The sequence below is a fragment of the Schistocerca americana genome, chromosome 8, assembly GCF_021461395.2.
Source record: "Schistocerca americana isolate TAMUIC-IGC-003095 chromosome 8, iqSchAmer2.1, whole genome shotgun sequence".
In the NCBI taxonomy this organism is placed as follows: domain Eukaryota; kingdom Metazoa; phylum Arthropoda; class Insecta; order Orthoptera; family Acrididae; genus Schistocerca; species Schistocerca americana.
Genome location: NC_060126.1, coordinates 227,135,996 through 227,156,671, shown reverse-complemented (window position 1 = coordinate 227,156,671; position 20,676 = coordinate 227,135,996). Strand labels below are relative to the sequence as shown.

The following is a 20,676-nucleotide window of genomic DNA, read 5'->3' as shown; positions in this document are numbered from 1 at the left end:
TTCAAACATATATTTCCATCTAAATAGTTTGATCTAATTGTCGAAGAGTCTCATAGATACAGTGTGCAGTGTAATCCTGATAGACCAATAGATTCATCCTGTGATGACATAAAAAAATTTATAGGCATCTGTCTCGTAATGTAAATAGTTCATGTACCTAATACGAGGGATTACTGGGGAGAAGTTACTGGTACTCATCTGATCAAGACAACAATGACAGTGAATCAGTATGAGCAAATACGTAAGTTTCTTCACTTCAATGACAACAGTGCAATGATACCCAGGGGTGAAAAAGGTCATGATAGACTCTTCAAGATAAGACCCATAATAGAATTAATGAGATCTCGGTTTCAAACAATACCTGTTGAGGAGTGTGTTTCTGTTGATGAACAGATATGTTCAACAAAGGCTAGAAGATATTTGAAACAATACATGCCAAACAAGCCTCATAAATATGGATACAAATTATTTGTTATTAGTGGCATATCTGGTTATGCCTACGATTTTGAGATTTTCACTGGAGATGAAAATGAACCAGAAAAAAGAGTGACTGGGGAGGAAGACTTGGGAGCAAGTGCAAATGTTGTAGTTCGACTCAGTAGGATACTACCAAGAAATATGAACCACAAACTGTACTGTGACAATTATTACACAAGTCTGCCACTGCTTGTATGGTTACATAAACAAGGAATTTACTCACTTGGGACAGTCAGAAGAAACAGAGTGCCAGACTGCAAGCTCCCTTCAGAAGCTGAGCTGAAGAAAATGGCACGAGGTGCATCAGTAGAGCACGTCGCAACAGTGGATGGTGTCGACATATCAAATGTAGTGTGGAAAGATAACAAGAGTGTGATGTTGCTTTCTACACTTTCTGGACAGCAGCCTATTCATGAAGCAGGGAGGTATGACAAAAAAACAAAGTCAAGAATAACAATACCTTGTCCACAAATAATTAAGCTCTACAATAAACATATGGGAGGTGTTGACCTTCTTGACAGCATAATGGGTCGACATAAAATTCTTGTGAAAAGTCGAAAATGGTATATAAGATTGTTTTACCATCTCCTGGACATGGGAGTAGTCAATTCCTGGCTGTTGTATAGGAGAGTAGCAGAAACCAAAGGGATTAGGAGAACTGTGAAACTCTCCGAATTTCGAATGGAAATTGCTCACTGTTTGTGTCGCTCAGGTCAAACTTCAGCAAAACGTGGAAGGCCAAGTAATGAACTCGAAAACCAAATACAAGCGAAGAAGACAAAGGGGCCCACAGCACATGTACCTCCACAAGATGTAAGGCTGGATCAAGTAGGTCACCTGCCTTCGTACTTGCAAGTGAGACAGAGGTGCAAAATGCCAGGATGCAAGGGATTTTCCTGGGTTCAGTGTAATAAATGTGCAGTTGCATTGTGTTTGCACAAACAAAAGAACTGTTTTCAAACTTTTCATGTAAAGTGATTATCACATGCTTGGGTACAAACCTGTTGGAACTAGATACCTTATTGTTCATATATAAAAGTGTATAAAATATACAATAAATGCTCAATATTTACAACATTAATGTCCTATATATTATTTTAGGATTTTTCCTTTTCCCTTCCTATGCAAAGTATTTAATCATAATCAACAATTAAATTGCGAGAGATTTGGTCAAAATTGAGGGAGCAAAATAAGCACATTTATTGTGGCTCGTAAGGTGTTAACTCAAAATGTAGCTGATCAGCTACAAAGCGATTTTCAACAATAGTGCTTTGTTAATTTAATTTAAAAAATTTTTCAATATTTTTTTCGAAATGTAGGCACTATAAACTAAACATGGTAATTTTTACAGCTTGAAATAAAAAATCATGCATTTAAGGGTTAAAACACAATCTTGAAATAAAAATGTAAGTACACTACTGGCAATTAAAATTGCTACACCAAGAAGAAATCCAGATGATAAACGGGTATCCATTGGACAAATATATTGTACTAGAACTGACATGTGATTTCATTTTACGTCATTTGATTGCATAGATCCTAAGAAATCAGTATCCAGAACAACCACCTCTGGCCGTAACAACGGCCTTGATACGCCTGGGTATTGAGTCAAACAGAGCTTGGATGGCGTGTACAGGTACAGCTGCCCATGCAGCTTCAACACGATACCACAGTTCATCAAGAGTAGTGACTGGCGTATTGTGACAAGCCAGTTGCTCGGCCACCATTGACCAGACCTTTTCATTTGGTGAGAGATCTGGAGAATGTGATGGCCAGGGCAGCAGTCGAACATTTTCTGTATCTAGAAAGGCTCGTACAGGATCTGCAACATGCGGTCGTTCATTATTGTGCTGAAATGTAGGGTTTCGCAGTGATCGAATGAAGGGTAGAGCCACGGGTCGTCACACATCTGAAATGTAACGTCCACTGTTCAAAGTGCCGTCAATGCGAACAAGAGGTGACCGAGACGTGTAACCAATGGCACCCCATACCATCACGCCGGGTGATACGCCAGTACGGCGATGACGAATACAAGCTTCCAATGTGCGTTCACCGCAATGTCGCCAAACGCGGATGCGATCATCATGATGCTGTTAACAGAACCTGGATTCATCCGAAAAAATGACGTTTTGCCATTCGTGCACCCAGGTCCGTCGTTGAGTACACCATCGCAGGCGCTCCTGTCTGTGACGCAGCGTCAAGGGTAATCGCAGCCATGGTCTCCGAGCTGATAGTCCAGGCTGCTGCAAACGTCGTCGAACTGTTCGTGCAGATAGTTGTTGTCTTGCAAACGTCCCCATATGTTGACTCAGGGATTGGGACGTGACTGCACGATCCGTTACAGCCAAGCGGATAAGATGCCTGTCATCTCGACTGCTAGTGATGCGAGGCCGTTGGGATCCAGCACGGCGTTCCGTATTACCCTCCTGAACCCACCGATTCCATATTCTGCTAACAGTCATTGGATCGCGACCAACGCGAGCAGCAATGTCGCGATACGATAAACCGCAATCGTGATAGGCTACAATTCGACATTTATCAAAGTCGGAAACGTGATGGTACGCATTTCTCCTCCTTACACGAGGCATCACAACGACGCTTCACCAGGCAACGCCGGTCAACTGCTGTTTGTGTATGAGAAATCGGTTGGAAACTTTCCTGATGTCAGCACGTTGTAGGTATCGCCACCGGCGCCAACCTTGTGTGAATGCTCTGAAAAGCTAATCATTTGCATATCACAGCATCTTCTTCCTGTCGGTTAAATTTCGCGTCTGTAACACGTCATCTTCGAGGTGTAGCAATTTTAATGGCCAGTAGTGTAGTTAAAAAGTCAGAAACAATCATTTAATACGATTTCAAGTGCAGAAGATAAAATAATCTTACCAATTTCACGTTATAGTTATCCAAAAAGATTTTCGCTGTTGTCAAAATTAGGTATAATTTTTCTGTGCAACATTTCATAAGTCTAGTTGATCCAACAGTAACGTTTGCACACCGCAAACATTTTGTAATATATATTTACATAGCATCATTCCTTTGCCGTAAAAAAAGAAAAATATTGATGAACTGCCTTTAACTCTCTTCACAGCAATTCCTCTTGACACATGAACTGAGTATAACTTTATTATTATACCCACAACGAACTATAACTGATTATCCTGTTGTGTTCGATTGTTAGCCGTCTGCCTGAGGCCACCCTCCTACAAAACTTGATCGCGCTTATCTAACCGCTCTTTCATCGCTTGAGGACGTGTCGACACAATAAATTAAAACATGGGATAGTGTCTTGTTAGTCTATAATATAAGTGGATATGATTTATTGGCGCGTAAGGTAAACATGCAAACCATTAATTCTTACTGCATAAGACCTTTTATTATGTGTAATTAAACTTGATTATATTCGTTCAATAGTATCATTTTTTGCCTAAGATTCAAATATTGAAACTGCTTTACAAAACTTACTGAAGCGGGAGAATCATGTGCCCACTGTCACCCCGCCTCCAACCCTCCCCCAGTCGGTAGCGCCCAGGCTTTAATGAAATACAAAATTCGTGTATTTTAAAAAAAATTACAGTTGCTCCAAGAAGTGAAGGTAGAAAGTCTGAAAGCGGCATTTGGCACAAAAAGAGAGTGTGAGGGAAAGAAGCAGTAGGGGAGAGCAAGATATGAGAGAGAAGGGGGGGGGGGGGGGAGGGAGAGAGATTTGTAAGATCATCGTAGGCCTTAAACTGACCTGAGATTGAAAAACATACAGACAAAGCCGCCTAGCCACTGTAGTAAATAAAAAAAAAGCCTCACCTCTCTTCTCGTCTACAGATGGACTCTTATTGTAGGAAAGCGAGACCGCTGTGAATTTTTGTTGTCCTACCACCAAACTAAACTAGTACTTAGTATGCCGATGGACGTATAAAGTGTAAATGTTCATTGTTCACAGTCTATTCTAGTTTCAGTGCACGAGTGGCTCAATGGAAGAAAATTGCGAAATAGCTAGTTCAAAGTCTAGTCGTGTAAGACTGTGACTGCCAAAGTTTCTGTACTGTGCGGCAGATGCAAAAATTATATTCCGCCAAGCATTAACATTAATTGTTACCCGGCCGGTGTGGCCGAGCGGTTCTAGGCGCTTCAGTCTGGAACCACACGACCGCTACGGTCGAAGGTTCGAGTCCTGCCGCGGCCATGGATGTGTGTGATGTCGTTAAGTTACTTAGGTTTAAGTAGTTCTAAGTTCTAGAGGACTGATGACCTCAGATGTTAAGTCCCATAGTGATCACAGCCATTAGTTGTTAAGTGTTTATGCTTTTCAAGTTTTCCTACCATTTCGCAACTGCGAATTTCTTTTCATCTTTCGACAGACCATTCGTGACCCAGATTTTCTTGTAAATATTGTTTAAATTTATACTAAGAGACACCGATACTCAGTTCTTCACTTTTATTATAATTTTTAAGCTACTGAAATCAATTTTGAACAATGAGAAAGTGTCGTACCTATAGGAGAAAGCATAAATGTTTCTAAAATGATCTACCAAGTTATAATTATGTAGGTGTTTGGAGTTGTAGCAAAAATCTATTCAGTGAGGTGATAATTTGAAAACTAAAATTACTAAACTGCATTGTATGTCTTATTTTATTTTACTAAAATTACGTAGTGGTGTCCCAACACCAAACACTTTTTATTGGCGCTTCTACATAGCATATTGTTTCTTTCTTATAATAGGTTTCGAATGATAAAAAGTCCCATTTAACCCAGCATGCAGATGGAGCGTTACATAAGGCAAATGATGAGCGAAAATCAAAATCGAAGTAAACGCTTTTAACAAAGACATCTGACGAACCCACAAAAAGGGCCAATTCTGCAGTGACTTGTGTCGCGCTATTGTGTCAGCAAACAAACCTGTTCTAAAACTAAAAATATCCTACTTTCAAAGATTTTCTTGAGAAGTGCTGCCATCATTCTATTGCTGTAGAGTCAATGTTGCGTAAAAATTGTGTGTATTCAACTTACATTGACGCATTGTGCAGAATCCGATAAGATATTGGAGAGCCTTGGATATGGATTTCTGTTGATGAAATTAATGTCAGTCTTGGCAAGTGCACTGCAAACCTGATTGTTGGCAAACTGGATCCAGATGCGCAATATGGAGCTGATTTGATTGGTTCAAAATAACTCCCAAATACTAACCAGTAAACAATTGCTCACTTTGTAAATAAGGGGTTAAAAGTGCTCTATTCAAATGGCGTGGATGAAAACAAGGTGCCGGTCTGAGTGGCCGTGCGGTTCTAGGCGCTACAGTCTGGAGCCGAGCGACCGCTACGGTCGCAGGTTCGAATCCTGCCTCTGGCATGGATGTGTGTGATGTCCATAGGTTGGTTAGGTTTAAGTAGTTCTAAGTTCTAGGAGACTGATGACCTCAAAAGTTAAGTCGCATAGTGCTCAGAGCCATTTGAACCATTTTTGAAAACAAGGTACTTCTGGCCTTCACAGATGCCGCTGCATACGAGTATACGGTTGCAGCGTTCCAGTTGCTTGAAGCATTCTACCCTTTGATGTTGCATGTAGCACATGATATCAACCGTAAGGAAGAGCAAGTAAGGCTAAAATTCGCTCAAGTAAATAAATTAATATCCGCCATACAGAAAATTTTTGTTATGGCACCGTCAAGGATGCAGGCATTCAAAGAAAAACTTCTACATGTCCCTTGCTGCCGGAACCTGTTGTTACCCGCTGGGGAAAGCGGTTAGCAGGAGCAGTATACAACGGTAAGTAACTACCAGCAAAGAAAAAGACTCTGAGCACTATGGGACTTAACATCTGTGGTCATCAGTCCCCTAGAACTTAAAACTACGTAAACCTAACTAACCTAAGGACATCACACACATCCATGCCCGAGGCAGGATTCGAACCCGCGACCGTAGCAGTCGCGCGGTTCCGGACTGAGCGCCTAGAACCGCTAGACCACCGCGGCCGGCAACTACCAGCAGTCCAGAAGGATGCCCCTCTGTAACGTCAGCAAAACATTTAGCCATAGATCCCTCACTACAACGAGACTTGACTTGTATTACAGGCAACGAAATATTTATGGCAAGAATTATTATCGAATTAGAAAGCTCGGGGAGGCCTGTATACGAGAATATTTCCTTAGTGGAGGAGGATTAAAAGAAAATTTATGAAGCCCGCGGTGAAGGTTAGAGAAAGGTGTGGGCGACAATCCGAAAGGTTCTGCAGAGGAATACCGGCCTGAAGGACTTGAGCTCAGCAGCAAACATACTTGGCGGAAAATTCAACTCCCCTGATTGTAACAATCCTGTTAAACATGCCCCTTAAGTGAATACGCCCCGGTCACATTCGTTGATTTAGACGTTCATTTTCGGCATATAAATTAATACTGGCCGACAAGTGCTATAATCGATGGTGAATCTAGAAGATGTTTTAGTTATTTACTGTTAAGCCAGTTATTATCGGAATGTTTGCAACCATTGGTTTATCAGACATTTATTAAATTACATTTTATCCGTAGTTCAACATGTGACAATATGTGTTTTACATTATATTCTTGTCTTGGAATAATTAAAAATGTCTCCTATCGGTTTGAACATTAAGGTTGTAGTACAATGTGTGCTGTATTGTGCAGCAGTGTATACTTCCATTTTCCTTGTATTTAATGAACAATAATGTGCTCATATATCAACAAGTATCTACTTTAGGTTTTATATAGCCTGAATGAGGTACTGATGGACCCTATTTTAATACCTAACACGCACTTTTTACGACCTAAAAGTCAGCGTTCTGCTTATGACATTTCATTGACGTCGTAGTTATTCGGACCAGATAATGTGTCGCTGCGCTCTTTTTCTTTTCTTTTTTTTTTTTCTTTGAGAAAACGCTCCAGAATCCCTTATAGCACCTCACTTGTAAGAGGACGTAGTACGGAAGTTCCGCTGCGGTATACTCCGGACGTTATAGGTACGCCACTGTCCATTATTACTTGAGAGCACATACCGGCACGATTCTTCCACAATATTCGACTATCCGTCGCCTTCCGTTACGTTTTTCGTCTTCACTAGAAAAACATTTCCTCACTGGCAGTGCAAATCATCTAAGTAAATGCTGTGGAAATAAAGACAGCTAGTGAAGTTAGTAAAATGCTCTCACTACTGCACCAACGGCCGGAGTGGCCGTGCGGTTATAGGCGCTACAGTCTGGAACCGCGTGACCGCTACGGTCGAAGGTTCGAATCCTGCCTCGGGCATGGTTGTGTGTGATGTCCTTAGGTTAGTTAGGTTTAAGTAGTTCTGAGTTCTAGGGGGCTGATGACCACAGTAGTTAAGTCCCATAGTGCTCAGAGCCATTTGAACCATTTTACTGCACCAAGGCATCATATTTTTCCAGTTTTCTCCTTGACGCTGACATTTGCTCGGTAGTCTGCCTGACGCCAACTTCGATGAATTGGTGCCAGTGTAAGATATTGAAAATGGCCTAGTTACGAACACCAGTACCTGAAGTTTTTTTTCTTTTTTTTTACGTCATTCATCAAGTAACAGGTTGTGGAGGCTGGCAGATGAGAGGATGAGAGGGAACACGTAGCTTGTGTACTTAACATCCGTATTTGAGACAGGATGCACATTTTATTTAATTTGTATCTAGCGCTGTATAAAGTGGCGATAAAAGAGAAGGTGAACATTCTGGTTGGGGAAGCTGGAGCATAATCGGGTAGCTACCAAGAGAAGTAGATAACGAGAGTTTTCATTGTTGGGATTGCTAATTTATTTCAGTGAAAGATAAACAAGGCATGAACAACGGCCGAGCGGAGTGGCCGAGCAGGCAAATGATGAGCGAAAATCAAAATCGAAGTAAACGCTTTTAACAAAGACATCTGACGAACCCACAAAAAGGACCAATTCTGCAGTGACTTGTGTCGCGCTATTGTGCCAGCAAACAAACCTGTTCTAAAACTAAAAATATCCTACTTTCAAAGATTTTCTTGAGAAGTGCTGCCATCATTCTATTGCTGTAGAGTCAATGTTGCGTAAAAATTGTGTGTATTCAACTTACATTGACGCATTGTGCAGAATCCGATAAGATATTGGAGAGCCTTGGATATGGATTTCTGTCGATGAAATTAATGTCAGTCTTGGCAAGTGCACTGCAAACCTGATTGTTGGCAAACTGGATCCAGATGCGCAATATGGAGCTGATTTGATTGGTTCAAAATAACTCCCAAATACTAACCAGTAAACAATTGCACACTTTGTAAATAAGGGGTTAAAAGTGCTCTATTCAAATGGCGTGGATGAAAACAAGGTGCTGGTCTGAGTGGCCGTGCGGTTCTAGGCGCTTCAGTCTGGAACCGAGCGACCTCTACGGTCGCAGGATCGAATCCTGCCTCGGGCATGGACGTGTGTGACATCCTTAGGTTAGTTAGGTTTAAGTAGGTCTAAGTTCTAGGGGACTGATGACCTCAGAATTTGAGTCCCATAGTGCTCAGAGCTATTTGAACCATGAACAACGTACGTAAACTATGGGGTATTATTTTGATGACTTAAATTATACAGTATTTAAAATGATTGAACAGGAAGTGGAGAAGAACAGGAACTGACTCTTTTGTGCTCCGGGAATTTCTGTTGTAGCTGATGGTGCAAATTCCTCTTCGCCAAATGCATTTGCATTAAGCGGGAAAAATATCTGTCTTTTTAAAGGCAGATAGGTCATTTTGCATTGTTGTTGTTCTTGTGGTATACGCAAGTCGGAAGAACTGAGCTATTTGGTACTGGGTTGCCGGTGTTGCCGTAATGCTGTTAAACCATGTGACAGTATAAAGCGCTTAATGGTGCCGTCTGAAGTGAAAGAAATGGTTCAAATGGCTCTGAGCACTATGGGACTTAACATCTGTGGTCATCAGTCCCCTAGAACTTAGAACTACTTAAACCTAACTAACCTAAGGACATCACACACATCCATGCCCGAGGCAGGATTCGAACCTGCGACCGTAGCGGTCACGCGGTTCCAGACTGAAGCGCCTAGAGCCGCACGGCCACAATGGCCGGCCTGAAGTGAAAATATACCTCTTCAATAAGAGGAATAACTCACCTTATCAGTGACAAAAATAGTGTGGTAGTTGGTGCAAAATAATTGTAAATCCTATATGTAAAAATTAAATTGCAGTTATCAAAACGTGTACACACAAGTAACGTAAACCTGAAAGCATATACTTCTTACGTCACACTTACAAGTTATATGTAAAGAAGTCCTAGGATAATATCAGGTAGTTCCCGTTTAACCCCACTACTTCTACCTTTTTTATTCTTTTTTTTTTCTTTTTACGAGAATTGCACCTTATCTGTAAAATTCCTTCTGCGTAAGAAAGAAGACGAAGAATCGTTTAAAATGGCATGGGTTTATAAAGCCTGTTACAGGTGTTACAACTTGTAATACGACGTTATAAGTTGCGTCTTGAACATACAGTATCACAAAAAAAAGATACGCAACCACAAAAATCTAACAAATTATTTTGCTCAACAAAAACGCGTCTTGACTACCGAACCTCATGGCGGTCCTGAAGTTGCCGGCTGTGTTTATAGTCTAACGGGCAAAAAAATGTTACCAATTCGTAAAGAGATATACGAGAGTTCCCGGATTCACTCCAGACCCAACTTCCCCTGCAGTACTGGAATGCGAAGGATTAGTAGGGACCGTAAGTTGGCGTTGAGTTCCACGGTATTTGACGCCTGGGGAAGCCCGCAGGGAAACAACGCAGACATTCTATAAGCGTGGGAGCGGTTCTGCCAAACGCCAAAGAGCCACACACGATATGCGAGTACTGGAAAAGCACAAAAGAGTACGGAGGCAGAGAGTGTGGGTGTTGGAGACTTCCTAAAACCCTGAACAATAGCGTTCGCCAGTACGAGGAAGGCCGCCTCCTCCCACGCAGCAACCCTCGAGGCAAGGGAAAGCGTGCAACTCTTTGAGGGCTATTACGACATATTTAGTGCCCGAAAGTTTTGCGCGCCAACGAACCGCGATGCTCCATTCAAAAAAATCAAACAATGCCACGAAGCTCGGTTCGTCATTGGCCAGAATCTCCCACTGTGCACCGCACCTACACGAGAGCAGGGACAAGGTATAAATCGATCAACTGCTGGAAAGGCGACCTAGAGCACACGTGGTGAAAATCGAGCCAGGAAGCACATGTGCTTGTCTGGAACACTTGGTACACCAGTAGTGTGGTATGTGTGTGGATCAGGCAGAAATACAATACTTACGCGTTTATAGTTCTATTAGTTTATAGCTCTAGCTTAATTCCTAGGGAGTAAGTGATAATACTTCGTGTACTGTGCAAATAATGGAGAACATGGTCGATGAAACAAACCATACTGCTGTAAACATTGAATGTTCCGATCTTGTCTTTTCTTCAACAGCCTACGTTCCTATTTAATGTAGCAATTTTTCCAGACAAAATCCAGTGGCAACCTTATACCGATAACATGTCTTCATGCTGTTGATTTTTCAGCGTATCTTGGTGAGATCCGTTGCACACTACAGAGGGAACATGCGGAGGTATGCAAACTACGCGCGTTACGGGGAGTGAAGTGACTGAACACGGAGTCACGAGAGAAGGCATCCCGCTGCTTCTTCTCATTCCCTCGACCAACTACGTACGATGCACAGCCGAAATGTTCAGTTACAAACTTTTCTAAATATTAGCAATAGTTTTAATATCTTCCTAGACTTTCAGGTACAATGAAAACGTTTCATGCGCTGAAAACGCACAGTTTCATAGTTATCAGGAAATTACAAGTTCATGCGAGCGGCATAAGGAAAGCTCTACAATTATCAGTAGACTATGGTAAATATTCACTTCTAGCTAGCCATTATAGACTGCAAGCTGACGATTTTCTATTGACGTTTTAACAATTTACAGATATTTTTTAAACTGAATTTTTGTGATAATGGTAACATAATTTTTACTGTCAAAATCCAAAACCAACTATGTTAGTCTTTAAAGTATACCGTTCGCATTTTCATTTTGTCTTTCTAATCTTTGCGTCCTGTATCTTACTTTAATACGGTTATATTTCCATTCTTTCACAAACATTAACGTGTATTTTCTTTCAAGTGGTGCTATATGGCAGTTATGTAGGTCTGAGAGGTCCAGGTACATCAAAGTCATAACTGTTTTCGATTACTTAAAGTGACAGGCAACGGGCCCTAGAAGTCATTATCTCGACTTAATACCCCCAACTTAATGGTTCGCGGCATGCGATGATTAGCCTTTGAGCTGCAAAATGAAATTTTCAGAGGGATAAAAGCAAAAGGGTTCAACTATTTTTCGATCACGAAACTGTTTCTTAGAGATCAATACTGATATTACTGTTTCATCAGACTGTAATACTGATTCCACTTTTTATATTTCAAATACTAGCACTAATGCGTGACACAATGTGGTGGAAGTTACAGCTTGTGAGACGAATGTGCGAGTATGAACATCTTCCTCACATAGTCAACGCACTACACACATTCATTATGCTTTCTGCCATGCATCTGTAACAGTGAAATTGAGACATATTTATCATACACGCTTAAATATCTCATGCCTTGTCCGAACTGTAGGTAATTCCCGCAACAGACCAGAAATTGTAAAGATTGCACATGTACACAGGGAGCAATTTGTAGTTCGTGGCTTTACTTATAGTACAGTTTAGATATGATCATGACACCGAGATTCTGACGAAACCAGCCATATTGATATAAAAGGAAAATACCTATTAGTTTTAGATGCATAAGATTTTGATATAGACCGGAAATTGCTTCACTATTCACTTCACAACAATAAACAAACTGGAAGCACAACACAACAGTTGCTATGCAATGGCTATTCCAGTACTGTAGGCCTACACCGTATTATAATTACACTATTGGACAATAAAATTGCTACACCAAGAAGAAGTGTAGATGATAAACGGGTATTCATTGGACAAATATATTATACTAGAACTGACATGTGATTACATTTTCACGCAATTTGGGTGCATACGTCCTGAGAAATGAGTACCCAGAGCAACCACCTCTGGCCGTAATAACGGCTTTGATACGTCTGGGCATTGAGTCAAACAGAGCTTGGATGGCGTGTACAGGTACAGCTGCCTATGCAGCTTCAACTCGATACCACAGTTCATCAAGAGTAGTGACTGGCGCATTGTGACGAGCCCGTCTCTCGGCCACCATTGACCAGACGTTTTCAATTGGTGAGAGATCTGGAGAATGTGCTGGCCAGGGCAGCAGTCGAACATTTTCACTATCCAGAAAGGCCCGTACAGAACCTATAACATGCGGTCGTGCATTATCCTGCTGAAATGTAGGGTTTCGCAGGGATCGAATGAGGGTTAGAGCCACGGGTCGTAACACATCTAAAATGTAACGTCCACTGTTCAAAGCGCCGTCAACAAGAGGTGACCGAGACGTGTAACCAATGGCACCCCATTCCATCACGCCGCGTGATACGTCACTATAGCGATGACGAATACAGGCTTTCAATGTGCGTTCACCGCGATGACGCCAAACACGGATGCGACCATCATGATGCTGTAAACAGAACCTGGATTCATCCGGAAAAATTACGTTTTGCCACTCGCGCACCCAGGTTCGTCGTTGAGTACACCATCGCAGGCGCTCCTGTCTGTGATGCAGCGTCAAGGGTAACCGCAGCCATGGTCTCCTAGCTGATAGTACATGCTGCTGGTTGTTGTCTTGCAAACGTCCCCATGTGTTGACTCAGGGATCGAGACGTGGCTGCACGATCCGTTACAGCCATGCGGATAAGATGCCTCTCATCTAGACTGCTAGTGATACGACGCCGTTGGGATCCTGCACGGCGTTCCGTATTACCCTCCTGAACCCACCGATTCCATATTCTGCTAACAGTTATTGGATCTCGACCAACACGAGCAGCAATGTCGCGATACGATAAACCGCAATCGCGATAGGCTACAATCCGACCTTTATCAAAGTCGGAAACGTGACGGCACTATTTCTCCTCTTTAAACGAGGCATCACGACAACGTTTCACCAGGCAACGCCCGTCAACTACTGTTTGTGTATGAGAATCGGTTGGAAACTTTTCTCATGTCAGCACGTTGTAGGTGTCGGCACCGGCGCCAACCTTGTGTGAATGCTGTGAAAAGCTAATCATTTGCATGTCACAGCATCTTCTTCCTGTCGGTTAAATTTCGCGTCTGTAGCACGTGACCTTCGTGGTGTAGCAATTTTAATGGCCAGTAGTGTATTATAGATATTACTAGAAGTGGTCAGGCGAAAACTATTAGCAGCCTGAATTCTTCTAGTTTTAGCCATTTTAGAAATAAGGAGTCTAGCAATCAAGTGATTTACGAATGATATGTAATAATGCACACATTTTAACTAGTTTAATCTTAACTGGGGGTGCAGTGTGTGAATGAAGTGCCGCTAGGGAGGGGAGTCGTACAGAGGAAGCACGTTTTGCAACAAGTGTCTACCCCCAATGTGGACAGTTTGCTTCCTTTTCTGAGAAGCAGTTGTGGGTAGCACTCGTCATGTACTACAGAGAATTATTCATCATTCCGTAAAAAAAAAAAAAAAAGGACAAAGAGCAAATGTCTAATTGATTCATTAGTTCGTGGTTTAATAAAACACCTACAAAAACTAAACTAAATATCATTTATGTCTCATCTTTTGAAAAATAACGCTATTCACAAATAATTCTTTTTAATTTTTAATTTTAGTTATATGCTGATGTTGATAATAATGTGATGATGGGCGGAAGGGTGGAGGGGTGCTACTAGCTAGTATCTGATTGTATCTCAGGGGTAATAGACTGGGGACCACTGCCTTAACTGAATATTCCTTTTTCCTCACAGATTCAACATCCGTCGAAATTAATCTGTGATGCCTCATAAATTCACTAGGCGCTGTTATTTCCGTCTTCACATTAGCATATAAATATTAACAAAGTAAATGCCGTGGATTTGTGAACACGTTTGCCAGAGAATAACGCAGTTGCAGGCAGTTTCTTAGTGTAACTACCAGGAATATACCGGTGTCTTTTAATACTGAGATATAACACACAAACTCGTCCGAAGAACCAAGTTCTGTACGATCGGGTACTCCACAGAAAGCAGGGGTGGGCAACTGTTTTGGCTCGGGGGCCACTTTGCGGAAGCGGAGATTAGCGGAAGGCCGCACCTTTTAAAATGATTACATTCACTATTTAACTTTGAATTTCAGAAAAGGTATAAATTGTACCATAAAAATCAATAAATATGAATAAAATAGTCGCAGTATTGTTCAGTTTATTTATTTTGTTGACTTTGTTTTATTTACGTCTGCAAGCACATTTAATTTCAGAGCACGTTTAATGACTCAAATGTATCTTTATCACACTCTTTTACAGGGTTTTTGATATTAGGAGTGAAAGTGCTTCTTGAGATTCTCATCATAGTCTGCGAGGTAATGTCTGTCAAAGAGCATCGATATTTACTCATGTCGATCTTCAAATAAGAAAAACTTCGCTTACAGATATATCTAAGCCCAAATATGGAAAACATTTCCGCAGCAAATTGTTTCACACAAGAAAGTTTTGCAGGTGATTATGATCTGTAAAACTCAACTAATGTTACAGCAGTAAACATTTCTTTCACAGTGTGAACTGAATGTATGTCCATAAGTTTAAGCTTCATCTCCTCAAATGCTGCGTCAGTATCAACAGTGATGGGATAAGATAGCAAGTTGAATTGAGGCTCAGTTTTCTTAAAAGTCCTGAAATACTCTGTGAACTCGGTTTTCAAACTCTGCTGATGATCCCTGATCTGAGCAGAAACACTTTCAGAAGCTTTCTCTTTTCCTAATAAAGGGAAACGACAAAAATTGCCTTCACCTGCTTGCCTAGCAGGCAGACCTAGTTTCGTCCTGAATGATTTTACATGCGTCCAGATTACATGTACAAACAACCCCTTTCTCTGCAGTGTCATATTCACTTCATTCAATTTCTCGAATATCAGATGAAACATCGTCTCGTATTATCACTCCTCATGTCCTATTTTTGCAAAAAAAAAAAAAAAAAAAAAGGAAAGAAATCATGAGGTATCTCCTTCGTGTCCAGAAACAAGGCTTTCGTTCTGCAGTGCCCAGATGCTTTCTATTACGTTGCCAAGGCTCAACCACCTCACAATGTTTTGGTAAATTACGTCTTCATACTCTGCCCCCACATCGTGAAGAACGGATCTGAACTGTCGGTGGTGGAGTACCCTTGCTCTTATCGTGTTCACAACACCAACAATAGGATTGACCACATGCTTTAAGTCCAGTAAAACTTCACAAAGGCTCTTCTGATGCAAACTGCAACGAAAAGACAGCATATAACTGTATGTGTCTTGTGCATGTAACTTGTTTTTTAAACGCTTCACCATACCCACACTTTTTTCCACTGAAAGCTCTGGCCCCATCTGTTGTAATGATTACCATTTTCTTTCATAAGCCACTTTTCTCCACACAGTTCAGAGCACACTCAAGAAAGTTCTGACCAGTGGTTCTGTCTTTATCTGATTTTACGTCAAGTAATTCCTTTGTGATGACGAAAATTTCATTAATTCCACAAATAAGGATTAGTAGTTGTGCAGTGCCTTTATTATCTGTTCTCTCGCTTCCACTCGCAGTCTTCAGCTGCTCCCGGAGTTCCCCATTAGTTAAGTCAATGCGGCGCACTGTAGTCCTTGGCAATGAAACGCTTTCAAATTTGCTCCTAGCAGCAGGACACTATTCCTGTACTCTCTACCACACACTGCATCCAAAAACGGCTTGCTGCGTTAGGAAGGTCATAGGCTACCCTGAAACTTGCTTCTGTAGAGCTATTTTGTAAATAATGTTTGTTGCTTCTTCAGGCACTTCACATACTCCACAGCTTTTATTTTACATGCTTGCTCGGAAACTTTGCCGCTAAATTCGCTATGTTTTGTTTCCTAAGGCCGTCCAAGGTTGTACTCAAACACGGCAATCGTTTCGTGACACAATAAACACAATGCTTTATTCCCTCTATCAACAAGAAATATGTGTTTGTCCATTCTTTATTAAGCACATAATATGAAGCCCTGATCTTACGCTTTTTCGTATGATTCATGTCTCCACTAAAGTTAAAAATTTATGTATTTACTGTTGCGCAGACGAAGTCGAAATAAACGAGATACATCGGAAAACTACTGCGCATGCGTATTGACGAGGACATCCGGCCACACGTGGCCTGGGGCTAATATTTGCCCACCCTTGATATAAAGCAACTATATAACGCGGAGTGATTTGCCGACTTTGGTTCCACGTTGAATACAGTTATCAGTGTTGCTAATTCCTGCGTGTCGCTCGCAATTTACTTTTTACAACACTGCTTTTCACACAAATTATATAAATGTATTTATAAAACAGCGCACTCTGTTGACAGCATAACAGATTTTGACTCAATTGGACAGGTGACACAAAAAAAGCAAATAAATATAGCACTGGCGCTGTCTGCTTTACCACTGTGGATGACATAGACGAACGAAAATTGCTTCATTAAGTTCAGCGGCCTTCAGCTCCCGATATCTGTACTACTGCAGACTCGAGACTGTACCGATAACCGAAAAAACAGATAATTCAAACTACACTTTTTTTTACCTGAATCGACTTTTTACAAAATATAACATTTAGAGGCCCAGTGCATTAGTTGCGCTTTCCTCGCCAAAACAGACAGATTATTTACAAAATTATTCTTAAACCGTCCTGGATTTCTTTCATTCACTTACTTTACTTTAAAGAAATAATTGTCCAATATTTTCTGTTGATGTTTTTCAATTTTTTATGACGATGGTTCTCATTTTACGAAGACTCAAAATATCGTATACTCAAACGAATTTTGTCCTGCATATCCTAGTAACTAGTCACCGCATTTCGATGCGTCGATGTGTCTGATAAAATACACCTCATGCAGAGTACTGTATTTTAAACGAAAACACTCGTTCTGGTTGTAACAGAAGACCAGTAAGTTCTTTTTTTTTTTTAATTTTTCAAGACTCGCCGAACTGTGCCGGGATAAACGGCAAACCACTCAATCTGCATCTGAATAATCGGGGTGCTTAGGCCTACGTGTGCAACGGAATCGTGAACACCACTGAGTTTCTGAAACGGGTGGTACTAGCGCCATCTGCTAGGAGCAGGGCGAACGCAGACGATTTATTCTTCCACCGCTAGAGTACAGCACATGCTTGCACCAGAACATCGGCATCTTGATTCAATACTGAATATAAGAACGACTAAATCGCATCAATGTATAAAGATTCTAATATTAAAATGGCATCTGCCATAGAAGTAAAATACCTAAAAAATAGTGAGAAAAACTTTTCCAGCATGCAGTAAGGAGTTAAACACGTTATGCGATGCTCCGATTTGCGGAAAAAATGTGAGATGTTCTGCGGATTTTTTACTTCCTTGTTTTTACGTCTTACAGGCAAGATTACAAAGATCTGGATGATTTAGATTCTGTAATATTATTCTAATCATAAACCGATAAGCCAAGAATGAAACTTTCCTGTTTTCTGTAAAGGCTGACAGCGAGGAAACCAAAAAATAAAATAGCACTTTGCTGTATACAGAATTTTTGTTAAATTTATATACGGATTGTTTCGTAATTCATGTTACACACTTCTAGAGGTTGAAGATGGGACTTAGTAGATCAAGTTATACATAGGAACTCAAGTCCGGAAACGTCATCCAATGAGAGCATCAAAGTTACAGGCGGCGGTGCCTATGTATATATGTAGATTACGTGATGATGTTAAAAACTTCCTAGGACAATCGAGAAGGATAAATGTATCAAATGTCTGGTTAATATGGGCTCTAAACTACATACTTTACGAGCTATGAGCACTTGTCCAATAGAGAAGATGTGTTTCACAGCAACGAAGATGAACAGGTACTCATAGCTCCTCTAGTATACATTTCAGGGCCCATGTTTACTGGTCATTGTTTCCTTGTTGTGGCCCATACCACCTCTCAACGTTACCTACCTACTATCTTCAGCAACAACAGTACGAATACACGTATTCCACTGTCAGAAGTCTCAAAACAGTTTTCGCTTATGACTTCCGAATCGTTCGTTTCGGTAGATGGACCCCTACCTCAAACTGATATATTTGCCCCTCTCCATCATCCTAGAAAGATGTAATACCATCACGGAATCACCCTGTATATAAACATAAACACTTTTACAGGCGCCAGCACCTACAACATTGACGCTGTAGACCTTGATCTACTCCGTCCCCTTTGCAACCTCTAGAAGTATGTATCATGAATTGTGGAATACCCTGTAAAAGGAGAAAGAATATATATGGGAGAAACAACTCGTGTAATGGTTTAAATACCCTGCTGCGATAGTTCAAACTGACTGTGGAAAACAAAACAAATCCGCAAGTTTTCATATCACAGCACAGCATTCTCTTTCCCGCAGTCGGTTAGATCATGAAATCTGCATGTTGTTATTTAAAAAAACATGCTGCGAATGTCCGACTGAAAGGTTATTGGAGTAGATCGGTCAATAACTTACCCATTTATGTGTTACAGATGTAGGGTAAATAAAATGGAACTTGCACCGCGAATACTGCGAAAATACAAAGTGCTACTGACGTGCGGTTTTCACAGAATGGATTGGTAGTCTAGAGCTTGTGTTGTTAGCCAATAAACGGATCGTAATAATACATAGAAAGTGTATTTGTTGTGCAAATATACACTATTTTAAATGGAACAATGCCTATTAACGTTAACAGACTAACAGAGGAGTAAATTAGAGGAATGTTAGTGGTGTTCGTTGCAGCATTCCAGTGCGAAATTCGAGATCTTGAAAAGTTTGCACCCCGACAATTGTTTGTGCCATTTCCCTGCGTAGTTGCCTGGTCGGAGCCAACGAGATATAAGGACCCTACGACGAACTTGTGACGTCACACTAGTGAGCTTGTCCACCATACTTTGTGAACGCTCGGCACTGTGCAGGGTAACTGAAAAGACAACCACTAAAGGTCTTAACTTTGTCGTGTGCTATCAAGATCTTGCATGCATTTAAACACACAGTCATGAATTCTTAGACTCGTCTGAAATAGTTGTACTGTATTGTACTGTATTGAACTGGGGACCTAGAAACGACGGAGAGGCTTCGTCCCAGCCGTAGCCCTCAATGGTACACAGCCTACAGCAGTCCACTCATCCCACCGCCACCCCACACCGAACTCAGTGTTATTGTGCGGTTCGGCCTCCAGTGGACCCCCCTGGGAACGTCTCATTCCAGGCCAGTGTAACCTCAATGTTTGCGTGGTAATTATGGTGTACGCGTACGTGGAGACAGTGCTTGCGCAGCAGTCGCTGACATAGTGTTACTGAGGTGGAATAAGGGGAACCAGCCCGCATTCTCCGACGCAGCTGGAAAACCGCCTAAAAACCATCCACAGACTGGCCGGCACACAGGCACTAATCCGCCGGCCGGATTCGTGACGGGGACTGGCACGCCTTCCCGCTCGAGAAGCAGTGCGTTAGACCACTCGGCTAGCTGCGCGCGTCTGAAATACACTACTGGCCATTAAAATTGCTACACCACGAAGATGACGTGCTACAGACGCGAAATTTAACCGACAGGAAGAAGATGCTGTGATATTCAAATGATTAGCTTTTCAGAGCATTCACACATGGCTGGCGCCGGTGGCGACACCTACAACGTGCTGACATGAGGAAAGTTTCCAACCGATTTATCATACACAAGCAGCAGTTGACCGTTGCCTGGTGAAACGTTGTTGTGATGCCTCGTGTAAGGAGGAGAAATGCGTACCATTTCGTTTCCGACTTTGATAAAGGTCGGATTGTAGCCTATCGCGGTTGCGGTTTATCGTATCGCGACATCGCTGCTCGCGTTGGTCGCGATCCAATGACTGTTAGCAGAATATGGAATCGGTGGGTTCAGGAGGGTAATACGGAATGCTGTGCTCGATCCCAACGGCCTCGTATCACTAGCAGTCGAGATGACAGGCATCTTATCCGCATGGCTGTAACGGATCGTGCAGCCACGTCTCGATCCCTGAGTCAACCGATGGGGATGTTTGCCAGACAACAACCATCTGCACCAACAGTTCGACGACGTTTGCTGCAGCTTGGACTATCAGCTC

General features: G+C 41.6%; 1 protein-coding gene across 1 annotated transcript; it reads left to right on the top strand.

The window, feature by feature from the left end:
• Positions 1-213: 213 nt before the first annotated feature.
• Positions 214-15,804, top strand: LOC124545702 (piggyBac transposable element-derived protein 2-like). The gene is made up of 2 exons (XM_047124648.1): positions 214-1,305; positions 15,628-15,804. The coding sequence occupies exons 1-2, from the start codon at positions 214-216 to the stop codon at positions 15,802-15,804; spliced, it is 1,269 nt and encodes a 422-aa protein (XP_046980604.1).
• Positions 15,805-20,676: the final 4,872 nt, after the last annotated feature.